General features: G+C 40.0%; 1 protein-coding gene across 4 annotated transcripts in view; it reads left to right on the plus strand.

Moving 5' to 3' along the window:
• Window positions 1–22281, plus strand: part of ATF2 (activating transcription factor 2) — a 39554-nt gene that overhangs the window by 11819 nt on the left and 5454 nt on the right. For 2 of the 4 annotated variants that reach the window (XM_033167736.1, XM_033167746.1), the window contains 9 exons: window positions 124–220; window positions 2232–2350; window positions 3201–3329; window positions 3702–3880; window positions 4670–4784; window positions 6464–6550; window positions 16389–16538; window positions 18683–18889; window positions 21325–21430. In XM_033167736.1, coding sequence (XP_033023627.1) covers window positions 124–220; window positions 2232–2350; window positions 3201–3329; window positions 3702–3880; window positions 4670–4784; window positions 6464–6550; window positions 16389–16538; window positions 18683–18889; window positions 21325–21430 — 1189 coding nt within the window. The remainder of the gene's footprint in view (window positions 1–123; window positions 221–2231; window positions 2351–3200; window positions 3330–3701; window positions 3881–4669; window positions 4785–6463; window positions 6551–16388; window positions 16539–18682; window positions 18890–21324; window positions 21431–22281) is intronic. The other 2 variants (XM_033167756.1, XM_033167765.1) reach the window with 1 other exon arrangement.

A 22281-nucleotide genomic window follows, 5' to 3' on the forward strand; every position in this document is an offset into this window, starting at 1 on the left:
TTCATAAAAAAAAATAGCTGTTAACATCTTGCTAATGGCCTGTTATGAAAATGATTTTCCATGTTGTTATCACCTTAGTCGAAATTAAAATTTATAACTATATTTTAAAACTTTTTGCCACAGCGTTTTACCAACGAGGATCATTTGGCTGTCCATAAACATAAACATGAGATGACACTGAAATTTGGTCCAGCTCGTAATGACAGTGTCATTGTAGCTGGTTAGTATATGTTTCTATTAATCCATATTTCTTTTGGAATGTGCACACTTTGTGTATTTTCTGTATATGACTCGAAATCTCTAGGCTCATCAGAAGCAACATCAAAAGATTCATTATGAAATGAATTTGTAAACTGTGTTGTCCTTTACTTTTATAAAATTAATCTTCTGTCTATATAGGCTTTGACTATTAAATAATGAGCAGTCCAATTAAACTGAAATTATATTTGTAAGGGTTGTCACAGCAAATCATACCTGGCAATTAGAGTAAGGCACTGATGATAGAAAACACTTACATGCACCATCCTAGTTAAATCAGTGTCATTTATTTGTAAATGGTTATTGGATAAATATTTATAGGTCATTTTGCTTCTTATAAATTTAGCTATAGCATAAAATATTTTTGGTCTCAAAAGCAGTTGGTCAAAGTATATACTCTCTGATCTTTTAATTTCTTTTGCAGTTCCTTCCTCTATGGTGATCTTTTCATCTCAACCCCCTCCTTAAAAAAATTCTGGCTGGATAGCAAATAAAGATAATGTTTTGTTAAACATAAAGAATGAAGAGAAGGGTCTGAAAGCAACCATTGTGTGACTCTAGGGAATTACATTTTAAGGATTAGCCTATCAAAAGTGCATGCTAATAACATTTACCCACTACTTTTTCCTGAAACGATGGTTTTTCACCAGAAGTAATTACCAGTTTAGTAATAGGTTGCATCAAAAAGTGCCTTGCATGAGCAGAAAGACACACGTACTCACACAAGGCTCTGTACAAGTTTTGCCAATTCTCCCTTGTTACTAGACACATAGAATTCTTCTTGCTCTTCTCTGGACCCAAGGCATTTTGATTTTTCATGAAAGCCAACACCTGATAGGCAGATAATGTGAATTGCAGTAAAGTACATTATACACTTTTCCACTGTATTGGATACAGTGGAATTGTGTGTAATATTGATCCTTTGCAGCCAATGTAAGTACTATATGAAAAGTATCAGGTCATTACTCTGAATAATATGTGTCTTGATTTCTGTACACATCTTTAATCTTTAGATGATGCATAAAGCACAAGCAAGAGAATGCCATGATTTCCTCAGTATTTTCCCCCTTTATCTTTAAATTTCAGCCATTATGTAGTGATCATTACTATTATTCCTTTGTTAATCCCACAATGCAAGTTTATTGTGTGTTGGGATAGTATTTTATTGTCTATTAGTTAAACAATTATGGTTGAAATTAAAGTTCATTCTCATTAGAATGTTTTGCTATGGTTGCAATCATCTTCTCGCTTGCTTTAGAATAAGCGCTGTTTGGATGAATGGAAATTATTCCTTGGCAAATGGGTGAAGAATTGCAGCCAAGGTGCAATACTGTTTTGTTTTGAAAGATAAAGTAATCCTTATGCTTAATTTTTTTTAGCTCCAGCTGTTTTATTCATAAACTAAAGATTAAGAGATAATTTTCAAACTTAAATGCTACCTATTTAAATTGTTCCCAGATTTCTTCTATATATTCAGGGTGGGAATCACATCCCTACAGCTGCATGCCATTTTAAAACACATTAATCTAGACTTTTCAATGCATTGGCATACTCTTTTTTTCCAGTTGTCCACAGGCAGGCTGATTAAGAACAGGAAAAACATACATTCAGCCACAGCAGCAACAAAAATTCTAGGAATACCGCTCTTAAAATCTGTGATTTCTTGTTGCCCAGTCTGTAAGGTGTCTTAAGACTTTTTCAAACCAAACACACATAGAATTTGCATTGTTTTTCCTTCTGATTATGTTGTGTGTATTGGCGATACAGTACAGGTTATAAAAGGTAGTGTTGTTTTTCATTAAAGGATAAATTAACAGTGAAACCTTTAATTATACTCCACTTCTGTTCAGGATCAGTTGCAAATTTTAGAGTGCTGGAAACATAAAAATTAAAATCAATTTGAAAATATGTATAAAAGCCAATATATAATTGGGAAAATCATATATATGTATATATTATTTTTTAAATTTTAGATCAGACTCCAACTCCAACTCGATTCCTGAAGAATTGTGAAGAAGTTGGTTTATTCAATGAGCTTGCAAGTCCTTTTGAAAATGAATTCAAAAAAGCTTCTGAAGATGATATTAAAAAAGTATGTTTATAAAGATGATCAAAGCTAAATCACTGTGTAGACTACCAATTGTTTGGGTTCCCTTCACCACTAGGACTCTTGCACCAGTAGAAAAAAATGTCATTCTTGTTAATCCTTATATTTTAGAAATATATAGAAACCACACTTGGAGGAAGTATTCTGTGAAGTAGCCTTTCTGTCAATTTATCCTGACAAGTCAATCACATAAAAAACAACTCTATAATGTGAACATGATGCATGCTTCTCAATTGTGCCAGCTTTGCTCTTTTCCTGTTTATGACTTTCCCAGGTGGGAGGCAACAAACCACAGTACTGGATTAGTATTGTGTGTGGACTAGCGCTCATGGTTTATTTCTACAAACACAAGCTCTAAACCAAGCACACACCTTTACACATAATGCTAAGCTAATGTTGTGGCTTGTTTCCTCGCAGCTGGTGGAAGACAGGAGGAGGAAAGCAGGCACTATGGTTAAACATGGTGTGCAAACTAGACTGTACTCTCATAGCTGCGGTGCTAGGAATAATTCCAAATGACACCAAAATACTTACTGTCATTTATTGCTACTTTGCTTGAAAAAGGAAATAAAAGTATAAAAAGTGTCCTAACTGGCATCTGCTTTGTGTTGTTTGCCAGGGATGAACTCCTCTTGCTTGTAACGTGAGTAATATTTTTTTAACGAGGGAAAGTGTGGCAGAATGTAATTTCCTTTCATTAGCTATTACTGCCAACACTGTCTAAAAAGAGATGACAATACTTCTGGCCAGGATATTAGCATCACTGTAAATTGCCTACTCTTTGAAGAGAGTCCTGCTCAGATTTTAAAATGCATCTACCTGATAATTCTTCTAGATGCCTCTAGATTTATCGCCTCTCGCAACACCAATTATACGAAATAAGATTGAAGAGCCTTCTGTTGTTGAGACAACTCACCAGGATAGTCCTTTACCTCATCCAGAGTCCACTACCAGTGACGAAAAGGTAGTAATTTCTCATGATTTAGAAGAGTGATCTGTACCAGTAAGTTCAAGAAACTTAAGAGCTTCAAACATTTTTGCTCATCCTCCTGCATCCTCCTCTCCACCTGTGTTATTAACTACAGCACTTCAATAGTCTGAACACAAAGGAGTCCCAACTCATGCAGTTTGCTAAAGTCTCTATGTCTGGTTATCTAAAGGGCAAAGTTTGTGGTTCTGAATTATTATTAAAGTACAATATTGTTGCAAACATTTCTAAAACATACACAACTTGCATATATAAAAACAACTTCAAATCCAATACAGATTCTATTATCCATAGAGGAAAAACTGAATGGTAAAACTAATGTTAATAAATGTTTCCTGTTTCCTGTAGGAAGTGTCACTGCAGCAGACTGCCCAGCCTACGTCCACAATTGTTCGTCCAGCTTCTCTACAGGTTCCTAATGTGTTGCTTGCAAGTTCTGACTCAAGTGTCATTATTCAGCAAGCCATACCTTCACCGACTTCTAGCACTGTCATAACCCAGGCTCCCTCCTCCAACAGGCCAATAGTGTAAGTTTTCTAAGGTATTCTAGTGAAATACCTTTGTAAGGTGTGTTTGTGGTTCTTAAATATTATCTCCTCCTTTATCCTAATCCTTTTTTAGATTGATCCCATTTAAGGATAAAATACCTCATAAGGTTTTAATGGCTAGAAGGACTGTCTTTAAAAAAACTAATTCCGTGTGTGTGTGTGTGTGTGTGTGTGTGTATATATATATCTCAATGAGAGAGAGGGAGAGAAACAATATTGGGGACCCAGCAACACTGTCATACCGGTAATCTCTCTGGCTTGGATCTTGAGTTCCTGTGAGTTGATCTCTACTCATGAAAGGTGGGGATGTGATATTACAATATCTCTTTCTCCCTCTGAAACAGTATGGGAGATGGTGCTTGGATTGCCAAGAGAAGGGTGACTTAATGAAAACCACCTGCCCCCTTCCTTCAGCAGAAGCTTCTGGTTCTTGGTCCAATGTAAGGCAAGTCTGGTTCCAAAATTTGGGCCAGATTCAACTAACCTGTTCCTCTAGCAGAAGCCAGTGCAAGGACTCCTGCTAGCGCAACAGGGATTCCCATGCGGCTCTTCCATATCCTCTCTCTGTAGTCAGGAGAGCCCCCAGAACATTGCTTTGGGGGTGGGGAGGCAGTGATGGTTCCGTCAGGCAAACAGAAATGCAGTCTTCTCCCTCTATCTATGGATCCTGTCTTTAAATAGGCGTATCAATAATATACATACTGCCAAAGATGAATGAAATATGCAATGTACTTTGTACCATAAGTGTTTTTCCATTTGTTTTCTTAGACCGGTGCCAGGTCCCTTCCCACTGCTGTTGCACCTTCCTAATGGACAAACCATGCCTGTCGCTATTCCTGCCACAATCACAAATTCTAACGTGCATGTCCCAACGGCAGTTCCAGTAAGTGTGTGTATATATGGCATACACGCGTTCTCCCAGACTTTTGAAAAGTCCCAGTCCTCAAATCCTAATTCTTGGAAACAGCTGTGACTCTAGTACCACTTGATCCAGAAGAGAACGAGTGGTAGAAGCCAGTCAGGAGGATAGCAAGTGGTCAGATGACCATTGGGAGGCTGAAGCCGATCCCAGGCTCGTTCCCAGGAGAAGAAACAGTTGAGAGCATAGGAAACTGAACTTCACTGTTCCTGGGACTGCATGTCAAAGTGGGTGTGGTTGAAGTATAAAAGTGGATGTGGTGAGAACTCTGGTTCCCATGGCTGCCTTCCAAAAATCTTTCCCCTCAGCTATTTTCAGTCGTTTTCAATAATTATGCATTATTAAATTTGGGGGGGGGGGGTAATATTGGGTGTCACAAAAACTGTCACTGCAGAAAAAAGAGAAATAGGGGCAACCAAAAAATGTGGTATTACAGTGGGGTACCCATGGGAGCATATAGTTTTAAAAAAACTTTAAAAACTAACGTGTGTGTGTGTGTTTAGCAGGGCCTTGGGTGGCCACAGCAGAGGACTTGCAACAACAGTCAACATTATTTTTATATAATTTTTTTTAAAATGATTTTTGATGGGGTCTTAAAAAGGTAAAGGGACCCCGACTGTTAGGTCCAGTCGCGAACGACTCTGGGGTTGCAGCGCTCATCTCGCTTTACTGGCTGAGGGAGCCAGCATACAGCTTCTAGGTCATGTGGCCAGCATGACTAAGCCACTTCTGGCGAACCAGAGCAATGCACGGAAACACCGTTTACCTTCCCGCCGGAGCGGTACCTATTTATCTACTTGCACTTTGACGTGCTTTCAAACTGCTTTTGAACTGCTAGGTGGGCAGGAGCAGGGACCGAGCAACGGGAACTCACCCCGTCGCTGGGATTCAAACCACCGACCTTCTGATCGGCAAGCCCTAGGCTCTGTGGTTTAGACCACAGATGGGGGCTTAGAAGGCTATAAAAATATTTTCAGGGTCAAGTATGGCCATGAGCTGTGGGTTAGCCACCCCTGCTTTAGGTGACTGACAGGGAAGAAAGACAGGGTGAAGCACTACACAGCAGCTATTAATAAACTCTTATCCCCACAACCCAGACTTGTGAGAAGAATGGGAAATTTTGTGCAGGGAATACATCCAACTGAACCCATCATGCTAGCCACTTTTAAATAGGCTCATTGGAATGGAGGTTCTGCTAGTAAAATTACACCAATGTCCAAATCTAAAGCCACAACAGCAAACAAACTATTAAAAAGGCAAAAATGCTGTAGCACAAAACAACCAAATAAAAAGTAGGCATAGTTAATGAAACAATAGTCAATAAAAATAGTAAAAAACAGTAGAACTATGAAACGGAGCTGAAATTCAACCATTAGGAACCTAGATGAATAAGAGTCTTCTTAATTTGGCACCTGGATGGTAGTAGTGTTGGCTCCTGACAAATATCCACAAGGTATCCACAGTTGGGCTACCACTGAGAAGACCCTCCTTGTGAACTACACACAATCTCAGACAATGGCCTCAAAAAGTTGGCACTGAAACAGCTCAATGAACAATCTTTTACTGGAAAGGACAGGCACCCTAGCTGTTATAAAGTAGAATGTGCTTTTAGTTGTGTATTAATTCTTGATTATATTGAACAGCTTGTTAGACCTGTCACCATGGTGCCTAGTATACCAGGAATTCCAGGACCTTCATCTCCTCAACCTGTGCAGTCAGAGGCAAAATTGGTAAGTTCTTCAATAAGATGAATTTAGGCATAATATAGAAAGTGAGCCAGAAAATCCAATAATACGTTTGGTTTTTATTTATTTTGTTTTATATACAACCTAATTTTGTTTTAAATACATATTGGTGAACTGTACTTTCAGTCCCAAAGAAATTAGCTATGTGACTTTATTTGTGTGATGTGCAGTACTATTGCATTTTGGAAAGCAGGACATTGAGAAAAGACTACTTAATAACAACCACAGCAAGAGTAAAGAATACCTAACACTTATACAGCATTTTGTAACTTTCAAAGTATTTATCATTTGTTAGCATGTAATGCCATCACAAATTCTACATTAGTGGAACTTTCTGTAGAGTGGGCCAATGTACGATTTATAGTTCCGCTCCGCATTAATGCACTGAATGCACCATACAAGTGACTGAAAATTCCCTTTCTTAGCTTAGATACTGTTCAGCGGTTTGAATTTCCACCCATTGTAGAGAATCAGTGAAAAGACCCCTATGGGCAGAAAACAATGGCTGAGTTCAGTCATCATACTAATGTTACTAAACAATGGCAAGACATTAATGGATCTTGCCTCCTCCTGAGTTCATACCTCCCTCCCCCAATCTTCCCACACAGTAGAAGGAGGTGCTTGGAAGCTTTCATGTTTTGCTTTTGCTTAACCAGGGCTTCTTACATTGTCCAGACTGATTTGAAACTAAACCTGGTACATGGTAACTTTCTGAAGTTATAGTCGCAGGACACAGCATGCTCAGTTAATCCAAACAAGAAATGAAAGCTCCCAAATGTCTCCACCCAGCTGTGTGCAAGGAGTAAGTGAGCCTGGAGCAGCTAGATTCACTCATGTCTTGTTGAACCAGGGATGGGCACCCTTTGACCCAATTTAGTGCAATTTTTGGCCTAATTTCATGGGGGGAGGAACGGATGGAATAATGGAAGAGTGGGGGAGAGACCATGCAAGCAATCAGCCCTGTGGCAAGAGCAATCCGGCTCTCCTCTGGGAGCCTGCTGAAAAGGGGCAGCAGAAAAAGAAAGAGAAAAGGATTGCCCACAATTGGCCCTGCCCACTGTCCACATATAGGCTCTAAGAAATGACCCTCAGTGGAATGTGGCTGTCAGGGAACTGCCACCTGGCCCGCTGAGGGGAACGGAGGGTCCTCGCTCTGCTGGTCAGGAGGGAAGCACGCCATTTCCGGTGCCCCATTTGCGCAGAGGGGTGAAACGCAAGGAGGGTAGGAGGAGATTTGGGGTGCCGAAGCTCTTATGCTGGGGAAGGAGCCGGAAGGGGCCACTCCCAGATTCTGCCAGCGACTGAGACAGACATGCTTTTAGTAGGCCTGCACTGTAAATAGTTTTGCACAATAAAACTGCAAAAGACTGGGCCCCTGCTCCGTTACTCGTGAAGCACCATCACGCGAACCTTACAGTGGCCTTTAATAGAAAAACAGTTTGCCCACTCCACACTAAACTATATTTTAGTGTGACACCCAAGTACAGCCATTGTTAGTGAATAGTAGAACGGATGGGAGAATTCTGAAGACATTCAAAGGTAATCGCAAATTTTTGGATTGCCTGGAAGTCTGCTACATTATGATCTCCCTACTCTGCTTATCAAGTGAAAAGGAACCCTGGGAAGTGGCAATTAAAATTACCTAATTTGTGGTATCAAACAGGGTGTTAAAAGATACCTCTGTAAATTATACAATTACAGAATCATATTTTTATTGCTTAAATCAATCATTGGGTTCCTTATGGTGCATACATTAGTGCTTCCAATGAATTCTTTATTTAATTGCCTTTGTTTAGCATCTATACTAATAGCAAATTCATTCTCTCAAGTGCCTATCCTTTTGTATCCAAAACAGCACCACCTACAAGCAAGAAGGGGGTATTGGCATGTACAGGGAAACCCTGAGGTTTTCAAAAGACCAAAAGATCTTTGGCAGGAGGCAAAATCTTAGAGAACCAAACAAAAACAAAACAAAAAACCAGGACTGAGTATGCTCAGTGGATGCAAAATGCTAACTGTTTGACTGGGAAGGAGGAGGGTGGCATTGAGATAGAAAATAAAAGACAGAAAGGAAAGAGAGAGTCTACTTGTTCCATTTATTGTAGAAATGCAGTAGCAGACAAATGCATGCAATAACAGACTACTAAATCTATCTGGTAGCTAGATAGAGGGTACAGTGGTGCCCCGCTAGACGAAAAACTCGCTAGACAAAGGCATTCGTCTAGCGGAAGGCTGCCCCGCAAGACAAAATTGTCTATGGGGCTGCCTCGCAAGACGATTTTTTTTTTCGTCTAGCGAAAACCGCGGTTTACATTGCCGCTTCGCTAGACGAAAAAACCGCTAGACGAAAAGATTCGCAGAACGAATTATTTTCGTCTAGCGGGGCACCACTGTACCTCATTTTAAATGGGTTAATTCCCAACATGAAGCATTTTAGGTGACTGGTGATGTCATGGTCATGTTGGGAAGGGAACTTGCATACTGTACGTGCTTTGCGTTCAACATTGCAGGGGTAACATGCACATGTTGTGGCCAGCTGGAACATAGGAAACTGCCTTATATTGAATCCATCTAGTTCACTGTTACCTTCACTGACCGGCAGTGACTCTCTAGGGTTTCAGATGGGGGACACTCCCAGTGCTACCTGGAGTTTCTGGGATTTAAACCTGGAACATTATGATTACACAGCGGATGCTCTACCACTGAGCTACGTTCATTCTGCAATGAAATTAGAATGAAACTGTATCACTGTAGGTGTTTAAGATGATCACTGCTGGTGTGTAGCAGATGAAATTCAGTGGTGACCTTTCACAAAGTCGAGGATACATAGTAATAAAGAATGTCATGGATTTTTTTGGAAATCTTCTCCGGCATGGGCTGCTAATTTTATACTGCATAGAAATGGAAAATTTTGATAAGTACAATGTTGCACCTGTGGGCATGGCAGGACTTCATTTCCTCCTTCCTGCAACCCTCAGATGGCCTCCAGAGCACATCTGGGTAACTGCAGGGGCTGTGGCAGGGAGGGAGGGAGGGAGGGAGGATGAGTAAATCGGTTTTGTGCTAGTGAAAATTGGTTGTGTAAGTGGGATGCTGCATCTGGCTATCATGCTTAGATTCTCACTGTTGCAGACCTAAAATGAAATAAGCTCTGCCCATGAATATGTACTCATTTATAGAAGTATTACATTATTGTTAAGCCGGTGTGTTATTGAAAGGATGATATATAAATACCATTTGTTAAGAAAAGATAAAATTGCAAGAGCAACTAAAGCATTATCAGGAAAATGTCTTTTATGAGAAGTAGCCAAGAAATTGCCAGAGTTTGTATGTAATAATGCACTGTTGTTTGGCTCAGGCTCACACACTCCCTCTCATCTTTGCCCTCCAGAGCAGCAGGTTGAAAGTGTTCACTTTCACTTTAGGTTAACCATCAATTCCTGTTACGTTCAGTCTTGGGAGGCCTTGCCTTATTTTAACTGTGACTCATTAAAAGAAACCAGGATATCAAACGCCGTTTGACCCTGATTTGTTAACAAGTCACTGTTAGAATAAGCTAGTTTCTTGAGTTCAGACAGAACAGGAAATTCATTTACTCAAAATATAAGTTTTCCAACTCTGCAAAGTATAACCTTTCAACTTCCACATGTGAAAAGGGAGAAGTGGAAGAAATCCTCTATATTGTAGCAAACTTTACTGGGCTCAATTCAGCTAACCGGGCTGCTAGCAGAAGCCTGTGCAATGACTTCCACTATTGCAGTGGGGCTGCTCCCCCCGCCGCCGCTGCCTCACGCCCCCCCCCCCCACAATTGGCTAAAGGGGTGATTGAGAGGACCCCCCCCCCCAAAACAGCACATTGTTCAATCAGGCAAGTAGAAATGTTTGCACCGTCAGAGTGGTCTCCTTAAGGTTACGTTCCTCCCATTATGTCTGAACCAAGATTTTAACTCTTAAAAGATGTGTGAGAGGAATAGCAGTCATATTAGAGCTTTGTTAACTCAGGGCTGGTGTTGGTAGTTCAGCATTATCTGACATGGAATTGCTCAGAATACTTTTGTAGAATTTATGTGTCAAAAAAGAAAAACAATGCAGCAGCATGTTGTGAACCTTTATATGTGCAATATGGCAAAAGTTTTTTTGTTATAGAAATATAAAAGAAGCACATCTTGAGGAAGCACAGGAGAAATAGCTGTGTTTAAATTTTAGCAGTCTCCTTAGTTGATAAAATTTGGTGAATATTTGCATTTCAACTGTTTCTTTCAGTGAGGTGATGGATATTTTTAAAAAAGTAGCCATCAAAACCTTGTTTCTTGGATGCAGAGAGAGCTGCAGGGCCTGGACACAATCTGAGGAACTGTATCTGACTGGATTTATCCTGGAGAAGAAGACAAAGGAGCAGCATGAGTACTGTTCTGATTTTTGTATAGGTTCAGTAAAAATGTAGGACTATCACCCTTTGAGTTTCAAATGCAGGTATATTAATCATTCCTTATATATATTTTAGAGCTATGAACCTAGGATTGCCATACATCTGGGTTTTCCTAGACCCGTCCAGGAATTGGACTCAGAAAATGGCGTTTGAGTGGATTTTTGCTGAATCAGCAAAATGTCAGTGAAAACCCGGATTTATGGCAAGCAGAACAATTTAAAAAAAAAGCTTTAAAAAGCCTTTAAAGAACCTAAGAAATTAATGGGGAGTGGGGGGAGATGTTCCCAAAAATGTCCGGATTTTCACTTTAGGGAATATGGCAAACCTTTATGAACCAGTTAGAATTTATTACCGCTTCAGTTCAGATGACACAATTAGAAAATGTTTCTGTTCATTAATGCATGGTTTGGGAATGTCTCAAAGGTTTAGAGGATCACTTGGGGGTATCTCAAGTTTTAAAACCCACTCACATTTTAAAATCTCCCATTTTTTTCCACTAGTACTAATTTACTGATTATTGGATCCTTTCACTTGTAACATTGCATATGACAGTACAAATATTTTTATTGCTTATCTCAGCATATTTTATATTTTAAATCCTAGTCAATGTCTGCATACATCATGACTGAAAATTCCTTTTTCTTTTCATCCTCAGAAATGAGCAATTTAGAAATGAGAGCAGTAATTAGTTTGTCTGATATGCCAATCCTGCATTCATCTAAAGAACACCCTTCTGCCCATTATATACCTTATAATTACATGCCCCGCCTGGAGTGTTTGTCTTGCATTTAAATCTGCTTTGTGCTCTCTAGTGACATTTTATAGTGTTGCCAGCTTAGAATTACACAAGTTACATGGCAGATCAAGCTGAAAAGTAGGTTCCTCTATATTCCTAAATTGCGAATGCACACGCGCACACACAGTGCTACTTCTGTGTTTTCCTTTCCATACTTGTGTGTGTGTGTGTGTGTGTGTGTGTGTATATATATATATATGGAATGTGTGACAGTGCTGCCAGTTGTAAATAGGAAAGGCTCTGGATGCTGAAGTAGGTGAATCCGGGGGGGGGGGGAATCTGATTCCATTTACGGTAGTTTGGCTTTGGTTGACCAACTTTCAACAAAGGTTGAAATTGCAAATTATGTTTGTATAACATAGGTTTTACCCCATTTTTCAATTTAAAAATGCTCAGGGTGTTATACAGTATAGCACAGTGTTTCTCAAACTTGGGTCTCCAGCTGTTTTTTGGACTACCAACTCCCATCATCCCTGACCACTAGTCTTGCTGGCTAGGGATGATGGGAGTTGTAGTCCAACAGCAGCTGGAGATCCAAGTTTGAGAAACACTGGTATAAAATAACAAGAAAATACAGAAAAATAATTTTTAAAACAGTTCCTACTGAAACATGTCAGGGAGATTGACAAATGACTGCAAACACACATGCGCTGGCAAACAAGTTCAGTTGGAAGCTGTAGGGGATTGAATTGCAATTTTAGTCAATATGTACTAAGCACTTATGGGAAAATAATAGGATTTCAGTACCTACATACAACATATCAATGTTTAGAGCTCTGGTGATGCTTGACTTATATTTGAGGGTAGGGTGCCCTTAACCAGCATATATAGTCTTTGAACATAATATTATTAGAATTATAAAACTTGAAGCACAAATTCATTAGATGATGATACAGAGCTTCATTATTACCTCTAAAATGTCTGTGTTATGCTCCTTCCTATGCATATCTTGAGAGACCGGGGGGGGGGGGGGAGATTGTCAAAAATCATCCATGAGCTGAGCTGCTGCTCACAGAAGATGCCTTGCCTCATTTTGAGTGATCAGTCCCTGTTAAGCCCCGCACTCAAGCCCACCCCATTTAGCAGGTTCCCTTAACCCTAAGGAGAGATGTTTCAGACAGCTTGTGGAGCTGTAGGTGGGAGAAGGGGGCAAGAAAGTCACATTCCACCAACTCCCTTCAGTCACAGTTACTCTGGATCCAGCTTCTTTGTTGCTCCTTTGTTGAATTTTCTATTGCAGCCTCCCCGGGACAAGTACCTGTTCCTTTGTACTCTGTAGATTGGAATGCATGCTAATGGCAGTACATAAATAATAGATACAAGTGTCTTCAAATGAGAGATTGGGGGTGAATTCATTTAATGGTCATCTTTAATTTTGTTTCAGAAAGCATCTGAGATGTTATATTTGTAGCAAGTGCAGAGTTAACAAATCATTTCTATATAAAAACAAATAAGACCCTCTGAATTAGGATTGCCTTGCCTCTTTAAAAAAAAATATTGTAAGTGATGCTCTCTGGAGTTTTCCACATACATTTTTTTTTAAAACAAACTGAGAAATACCTGAAGCATAGTGGGTAGCCAGTAGGTTTTCTGCAGGGGTTACAACTGAGAGTTGACAGAGGGCAGCCTGGCAAATGTTCAGAAACTCGCATTAACTTTGTTGAGCTCGGCATGGGACCTTGTGTTCGGCAGAATTCTCCTGACCTGCCTCTCTGCATGCCGAGCTAATCAGCAAACACCTAATGAGCCTGCTCTAAAGAAACAGACCCTCTCCCAACCTCCTTCATTTTCATAGATTCTCTGGGGGGAGGGGAGAGACAAGACTTCATAAGGACTGATGATGCTGCAAAGACCACAATAATGATAATTAACTTGCTGAATTTAGAAGATTATGCTGTTAATTAGTTGCAAAATAAAGATAAGTAATAGAGCAGCAGATGGTAAGATAACACCCAGGAGAAGGAGGGTTATTACTCTGATGAGGCTTTGTGGCAGATATGAAATATGGATCTGACTTTTTCATAAATTGTTTCTACAATATATCCTCTTGTTTCTGTGAACTCGTGATGGAGTGATCTATTCCTACCAATTCTGACAGATGTGATAGGGATTTATTTTGAAGGGTATACATATTTTTTATACTAAAAAGATGCCTTTGCTGTTCAGGATTAGAATGTAGTCAGTGTTTCAGCAATATTGCAAATACAAATTGAATGACTATCAATGTACTTCATCATTTCTAATTATACTTTAAATATGTATTTTATTATATCACTAGAGAGAACATTAACAATCACTATGAACAGTATGGTGCAGTGAATAAAGAGCTCAATTCTACAGCTTGGTGGGTAGCCTTGAGCAAATTCTCTCTCAACCTTACCTACTTCGTGGGGTTGTTGGGGGGGGGGGGTACGTGTAAATTGCCCCAAGCTTCTTGAAGGAAGAGCAGACTTCCAAATGGTGGTAACGAATCTACTTAATAGGTTGAAATTATTGGATTATTGGAACATTTTGGTAAACTATGAAGGCTTTAAAATATTTGAGACTATTTAGGAACAACTATTCAAACTTGTTACACAGGGCTGTCCCAGAAAGCATGGCATCATTTTGCACTCTTCCTGTTGTGATTTCCCTTGCCCTGTGACTCAGCTCTCCAACTTCATCACTCCTTTCTTCAGTGACTTGGTCCATTTTTTGTCCATTAATGCTATGGTGGAGGAAGGGGGTAGGTGGCCTAAATTGTTCAATTCCTTGGGGACTAGAGGCATCCCTTCTCAGAAGTGGTTGTTGCCCTGCCTCAGCAATTTGACTGGGGAGAATATAGTCCTGAAGGCTGAGGACCTGGTACTGGCTGAGCCCAAATACTTCTGTGGCTTGTGAATGCTTCTGTGAATATATAGTGATATATTTCCCTGTTGGGGGGGGGCAGGGAGTTTGCTGACTGAATGAAGCAGCAAGTTCTGAGCCAGTTTAGCTTTGCTCCTTATGCAAAATAGCATGGGGAGGGGGACAGCTGTGGCCAAGCCATAAGCAAGTATGAGAATTGACGGGAAATGGACCTAAAGGCCATCAGCTGCATATTCCTTCTATAACCATATATACTATGTAGTTAAAAACACAACATAAATTTTTTAGGGTTTTTTTAAATAGTTTTTTTGCATTTATTAATTTATATTTTATTGTTTAAAAAATGAAATATAAAGCAGTGAAGTGATGCACAAGAAAAGGAAAAAGAACAAAACACAGAACTGTGTAAAGGTGGAAATATTATATGAATATATACAAAAAAATACCCTAACCAATACATTCTTTTATAAATTTGATATTATTATCCTAATACGAATAGAAATATTAACAGTCTACTACATTTTGTATATATTCGTTCCAAATATTGTCATGTTTATCCAAGCAGAGTTTACGTCTGTAAGCAGTCCATTTGTAGGTTGCAATTGTTACCATATTATCAATCCACTGATTAAAGAACGTAATATTTTTAGTGATCATTTTTAGCTATTGAACTATGGAACAGATACCTATTGTTATCCTCTGGTCCCTTTCGTGTTTTTGGTACTTGTATTTGGCCAAAAGCACTGGATCACTTTGGGTGGGGGGGGGTGTACAACTTGCATCACAATCTGAAGTACCCCTTCTTACTAGCTCAGAAATATACTGATACCTTAAGCATATAATAGTATTTTTGCTAAACATTTTAACTCTGTGTTTCATACCCATCATCTTGTTAACATTGTGGATCTGTAACTTTCTGGAACTAGAACAAGTGGTATTAGTCAGTTCTTTTTAAAAGGAAAAAGACATGGGAGCCAAAATGAAATACAGGCAACTCTTGTTTTAGGCGCGACTGATGTGTGTGCAGTTGCGCACATGTGCACAGCATTGAACCTAGAAGCGACCCGGAAATGTGATAAAAGACATCACCGAAAGGGTGGGGCGGAGGCAGAACAGGTGCAGAATGGGGTGTTTCAGTTGAACACAATTTTCACACAGGCGTGCAGTGACATTGAATGCAAATCCTGCGCAAATTGGGGGTTGCCTGTACAGTGGTACCTCGGTTTAATAACAGCCCTGTTTACGAACTATTCGGTATACGAACTCCGCAAAACTGGAAGTAGTGTTCCTATTAGCGAACTTTGCCTCGGTCTACAAACGGAAGCCGAATGGTGGAAGGACACCGGTGGTGGGAGGCCTCATTAGGGAAAGCGCGCCTCGGTTTAAGAACGGTTTCTGTTTAGGAACGGACTTCCAGAACAGATTAAGTTCGCAAACCGAGGTACCACTTTATATGCTTAGAATGAAAGGAGTTGGTTGTTTCCAGTGCTGTGCAAGTAGATATGCACTCACATAAGGGAACTTTCCTCCCTTCTCATGGCAGCACTCTGTACCCTCCAAAAAGCCTCTCCTGGGATTTTGGGGATCTTCATGAAAGGTGTGGAATTGAGCTGCAGCGGAAGGAGGAGAATCTCCGAAAATTGGGCATGAGCAGCTTTCACAGGCAACTCTTAAGCTAGTGAACAGCTGAGTAAGTTGACTATTGCGGCCTGCAATCATTCATCGTGGAAAAATTCATTTTTGTCTTTCAGAGATTAAAAGCTGCCTTAACCCAGCAGCACTCTCAAGTCACAAATGGAGATACTGCAAAGGGACAAACAAGTGGATTGGTTAGAACTCAGTCAGAGGAAGCACGGCCACAGTCGCTGCAGCAGCCTGCTACATCTACTACTGAAACACCGGTAAGAAACCTTGTTTTTGATGCTGTTTGCTACCATATAAACATCCTATGTTACTTCCTGACAGACTCTTAGCTTAGTGTTATGTGCAAACCAGTAATCTTGGCTTACAACAATAGGATAGAATAAATCTTTATTGTCATTGTCCCCTTGCGGGAACAACGAAATTCCTTGGTTGCTATATCAACTCAAATAAGGCACTCCACATAATTTAAAAATACTAATAAACACAGGACAATACAGGACAATATAACAAATAAAAGATGACTTCAGAGTCCAGAGTTTCCATTTAAGGCTAAAATTGTTCTAGGAAAGAAACTGTTCTTGAGACGGCTCGTTCTCGCCTTCATTGTTCTGTATCTCCGTCCCGATGGCAGAAGCTCAAAGAAACAGTGACCAGGGTGCGATGGGTCTCTTGATATATTTAGTGCCTTTCTGTGTCACCTGATGGTATAGATACGTTCTAAGGTAGAGAGTGAACAGCCATTAATATTCTCTGCTGTTTTGATAATTCTTCGCAACACAATCCTATCCCGAGAAATGCAGCTTCCATACCACACACATAAACCATAAGTGAGCACGCTCAATGGCACAGTGATAGAAGGCAAGCAGCAGCTTTTGCGGAAGATGATTTTTCTTTAGAATTCTAAAAAATACAGTCTGTGCTGCACCTTCTTCACAATCCCCCCTATGTTGACACTCCAGGACAGATCCTCCTGTAACTCAATGGCCAGAAATCTGCACGTTGTCACCCTCTCCAAACAGGTTCCATCAATCAAAAGCGGCTGGACATCACTTTTCTGCTTCCTAAATTCCACCACAAGCTCCTTTGTTTCCTTTGTATTTATAAGCAAATTATTGGTTCTACACCACTTCCATTCAACCTCATCTCTGTAATCCATCTCACCCTCTTTATCAGAGATGAGCTCAATCACAGTCATATCATCTGCAAATTTAACAATCCTATTACTAGGGTAGGCAGAGACATAATCAAACGTGTATAGAGTGTAAAGAAGTGGCTTAAGCACGCATCCCTGTGGTGCTCCTGTATTAGTACTGATCATGTTGGAGGTATAGGGGGCCAACCGGACCCTCTGGGGGTGATCTGACAGAAAGTCCAATATCTACCTGCAGAGTGATGGTGGGAGCACCAAACCTCCCAATTTAGACCCCAGACGTCGTGGTAAGATGGTGTTAAATGCCGAGCTAAAATCTACGAAAAGCAATCTGGCATAGCCTCCCCGCTGCTCCAAATGTGCAAGAACATCATGGAGGGCAATCGCCACGGCATCCTCTGTTGATCTTTTCATTTTATAGGCAAATTGGAATGTGTCCAGTCCCTCTGGTAGGCAGGCAACAACATAATTCCGTACTAGCTTTTCAAAGCAAGGTTGCTAAACAAGGTAGCTTCATAACCCATGGTTTGTAGTTGACTTGTTTAGCGACTATTCTTTGTTCAGGCTCACTGAGGCTCATTCACTAAACCATGGCTTAGCATTGCATATGAACCAGCCCTGTGTTGCAAGTGCTTGAACTCTTACACCAAAGATTTTTTAATCCTAGAATTTCCTCTTTTTCAATACAAAAAAAAGAGAGAATACCAAAAGAGAGAGAAACCCCACCTTAAAGTGAGGGTGGAGAAGTCATTTAATTCAGATCCAATCTGCCTCTATAATAGTATATTCTGTGTTGTATTCAGTGGTTGTGCAAGTATAAGGTAGTTCACACAACCAATCTATCATTTCTCTTCCCCTCTGCATCCCTGAAAAGCTTCTCCAAAGGGGGAGCCTAGTGAATATGGTGGATTTTTTTTTTACAGGGTTGCAGCGGATTTGGGAGAATGGCCCAAATTTGGGTAGGGTAATCTTTCATGAGTTGGAACTTTAGTACTGTGGCATCACATTGCCAACCTGTGTTTGGTTATGTCTGCTATACCCAACATGTCAACAGTGCATTTTGTTTTTACTTTGAAACTCTTTAAAATGAAAGCTCAAGATTGTCTGTGTTTAATTTATATTCTGCTCTAAATGAAACCGTTGTAGCCAATGCTGTGTGGTATATTAGAGGAATGTGAATTTCTGTCCAAAGTTTAAGCTTGAACTAAAAGTTTTGTGGCAATGAACTCTGGCATTCCTTGCTTCTTGCAGGCCTCTCCAGCACAGCTTGCACCGCAAACGCCAAATACAGGGGGTCGACGACGAAGGGCAGCAAATGAAGATCCTGATGAGAAAAGGCGGAAATTCCTAGAGCGGAATAGGGCGGCAGCATCAAGGTGTAGACAAAAAAGAAAAGTTTGGGTGCAGTCTTTGGAGAAGAAAGCTGAAGACTTGAGCTCATTAAATGGTCAATTACAGGTACTTCCTTCTGCTTGTTTGCAATTTTAAAACAATAATCTGATAATAATGTAATATAATAATTAAAGGCAATAGGTGGAATTCAATGCTATGCCAGTATGATTGTTCTACTTGCCAGAAAGCATGATCTCCTTTTGACTTTTGATTTGGGGGGGGGGGGAGGAATCCTTGTGTTGGCTTCCGCTATGAAAGTTGGTTAGTTGAATCCATTTAACAAGTCCGGAGCAAACACTGTAATTTTAGGCTCGTCCAAATGACGTGTGATTGCCGGCACACGGCAGGGTAGGGCAGGACATCATAGGGTGGAGTGATGGGAACTGAACCCCATCGCCCCATAATATTTCACCTTTTCCTCCCCATAAGTGTCTAAGGAGTGCCATTTCTTTTACCTTCTCCCCAAAAAGAGATGGGTAAAGGGTGCAATCTCTGAATATCTGGAACTTTTCCCATAGGGTGAGGTGAGGTTACAAGTGGCCATCGGGCATTGCATATAATGCAAGCCTCCTTTAAGAGGCGTGGTGGGCATGAGCTGCTTGTACCCATTTCACAGTATAGATGTGCTCCAGCAAAGTTTCCAGAGCCAGTCAGGTGTATCTGCCCATGCATTATTTAAAAAAACCCGAAGACAACTGTAAGATTGAAGGTCAAAGATTTTTGCCTTCTTGGCTAATCCTTCACTTTACATAGTTTAAAATGTTTCTGTTTGTGACAGGAGAGGTATAATGGAATATGAAGTAGAAACAAATGAGAGAACAGTGTAATGTAAGTGCAGGAGGCCTGTGTGTATGATTTGCAAGGCTGGCGGTAGCTAATAAGAATATACACAAAAACATCTGGAGGGCACCAGGTTGGGGGAGGCGGGCCTAGAATAAATGTTACCTCTTCTATGTTTCATTTGCATTAGAAGACAATGGACATTTCTGTATGGATTTTTCCTACTTAAACATTTTTATAAGCATAGAATGGAACACACACACATGGCAGAGTCTCAAGGGTTAATCTCTTTCATATAAAGCAGAGATGTTTTTTATAGTCTGCCAGCAACAAAACTGGCAAAGGTGAAGAACAGAATGAAAATTGAATGGCAAATAAATTATTTAAACTATTCATTATCTGAAAATATTAATCCTGTATTCCAAAATGATTCATCATTTGATAAAGCTGGCACAGCTGAGTAGTAATAACCCATGATGACTTGAAGTTGAATATGTGCTTTGATAGGTTTGGCCTTCCACAGAATGTTAGCCATGAAATAGTGCTGGTTCTCATTCTAGTTTTGTCATTTTTACAAAATAAACAAGCTGGGGAATACTGTTTGAATCATATGAATATGAAATATAAAAATATTGCTGTCAGGGAACTGCCATCGGGCAGTGGGAGGGGGGCTGGGGCTCTGTCAGAATACAGAGAGCCCCGACGCCACCTGGACAGCAGTACCTCTTCCAGCGCGGGAAGCAGCAGTTCCTCTAGTGGAGAGGGAAATGGGCAGCCTGGTGGGGAAAGGGCTTGGAGATGCTGCGGACAGCCCCAGCACCTCACCTCGTCTAGCTGACCAGGAGGGAGGTATGACATTTCCGGCGCCCCAATTGTGCAGAGTGGTGAAACGCAAGGATGATAGGAGGAGGAGACTCGGGGTCCCGACATTCTTATGTTGGGGACGTAGCTGGAAGGGGCCACTCCCGGATTCTGCGAGTGACTGAGATGGTCATGAACTTGTTTGCTCTGCACTGTAAATAGTTTGCACAATAAATCTGATAAAAAACATGCCGGAGTTTCTGCCTCGTTACTCGTGAGTAACCACCATAAGGACCTGACAATTACTGTATGGTGAGGCTCTCTTTCAGAGTTTAGATATAGTGGGCTCAACCTTTGGCTCTTCTTGCTGGACTTGTTGTTTTAGCTACAGCAGAAGAATCCCCAGCTTCTGCCTCTGCAGAATGAGGTCAGACAAATATTGATACTTGCATCTTTTTGTATAGCGACATTTAAAAACATTGGGAGATCAATGGAACTATGTCCAGTATATGTTAAATTCCCCACTTCCTTAATGTATTCATCTTAAATATGTCACATTAGAATTCTCCATTCAATTATCTGTAATGGCAAAAAAATTAGTAAGTGCCACAAACTTCCCTTCAAATGTGATGCAAAACGTTTCAACATCTATATCTGACTACATATAGAAGCAAAAGATCACAAGGAGTTGAATGTAATAGACCAAATGTAAAGCAACTCCCAATATTTTCTTTGAATGTACAAAACAAACAAGCTGCTTAGCCAAAACTGCTGCAGTTCACAGATAAACCGTTCTGTTAATGTGCCTAGAAAGTGTGTGCTGTGTCTTGCATTTGTCTTTACGAAAGCTTGTAAATCTCAGTTTGAAATGTATGTAACTTGATCCTGGTAAAGTATATAACTTTTTTCTTCTTCTTTAGAGTGAAGTCACCCTGCTGAGAAATGAAGTGGCGCAGCTGAAACAGCTTCTTCTAGCTCATAAAGATTGCCCTGTAACAGCCATGCAGAAGAAGTCTGGCTATCATAGTGAGTAATGTTCCATTACCTATATAGCCTTAGGCTGTACCAGTGAAATACTGCCAAAGCAAACAGAGATAACATTACAACTGAGAAGTGATGTTCAAATACTTCACTTTAAATATAACAATTCCTACAAGGCTGTTGCAAGATAAATGCAATGATATATTGAATCTCCTTCTGGATTCTTACTTTTTTTTAAAAAAAAAAAAAGTATTCAGGTACGGCATGGTATGTATTAATATTTAGTGATTGTATGCAGTTTAATAGTATCCAATTACTTTTTTTTAATAAAATAAAATAAAATTAGTTATTTCACAGGTCATAGCTGTGAGATAGAATCTCTTTATGTTGTTTACCAGTCTTTCCACCAGAAATAAAATGAAATAAATGTTTACCATAATTTTATTCGGGGAAGGAAGAATGAGCTTTAATGCTTATGGTAAAAGTAAAATTGGTAAAACGTTGGGGAAATGTTCTTAATGCTTTTACTTTTTCAGCATTTCAAAGGTTAATTGTGTGTTTCTTTCTTTCCTTTTTGGATATAATACCCAGCGCTAGAACCAGCTGCTGCTGTAGAATAAATGGCCAATTTTGTCCATTGTACACAAATTTGTAACAAATAACTGAGCTGGGAATGCATTAGGCAACATTCATAATATATAACCCACAGCTTTCATTTTTATGATTTAGTGATATTTCAGTATATTTGTAAATGTGAAGATTGTTTCTGCCATATGTAGCCACTTCATTTTAATTTGCCAGTGTCAGTAATTTAGGAGAATAAAAGAACATTTTGTATTGCATGCAAACAGTTCCTCAGGTGCTTGCGATAAAACTTAATGGCCACCATCTTTACT

This window comes from Lacerta agilis, chromosome 1, assembly GCF_009819535.1.
Source record: "Lacerta agilis isolate rLacAgi1 chromosome 1, rLacAgi1.pri, whole genome shotgun sequence".
NCBI lineage: Eukaryota > Metazoa > Chordata > Lepidosauria > Squamata > Lacertidae > Lacerta > Lacerta agilis.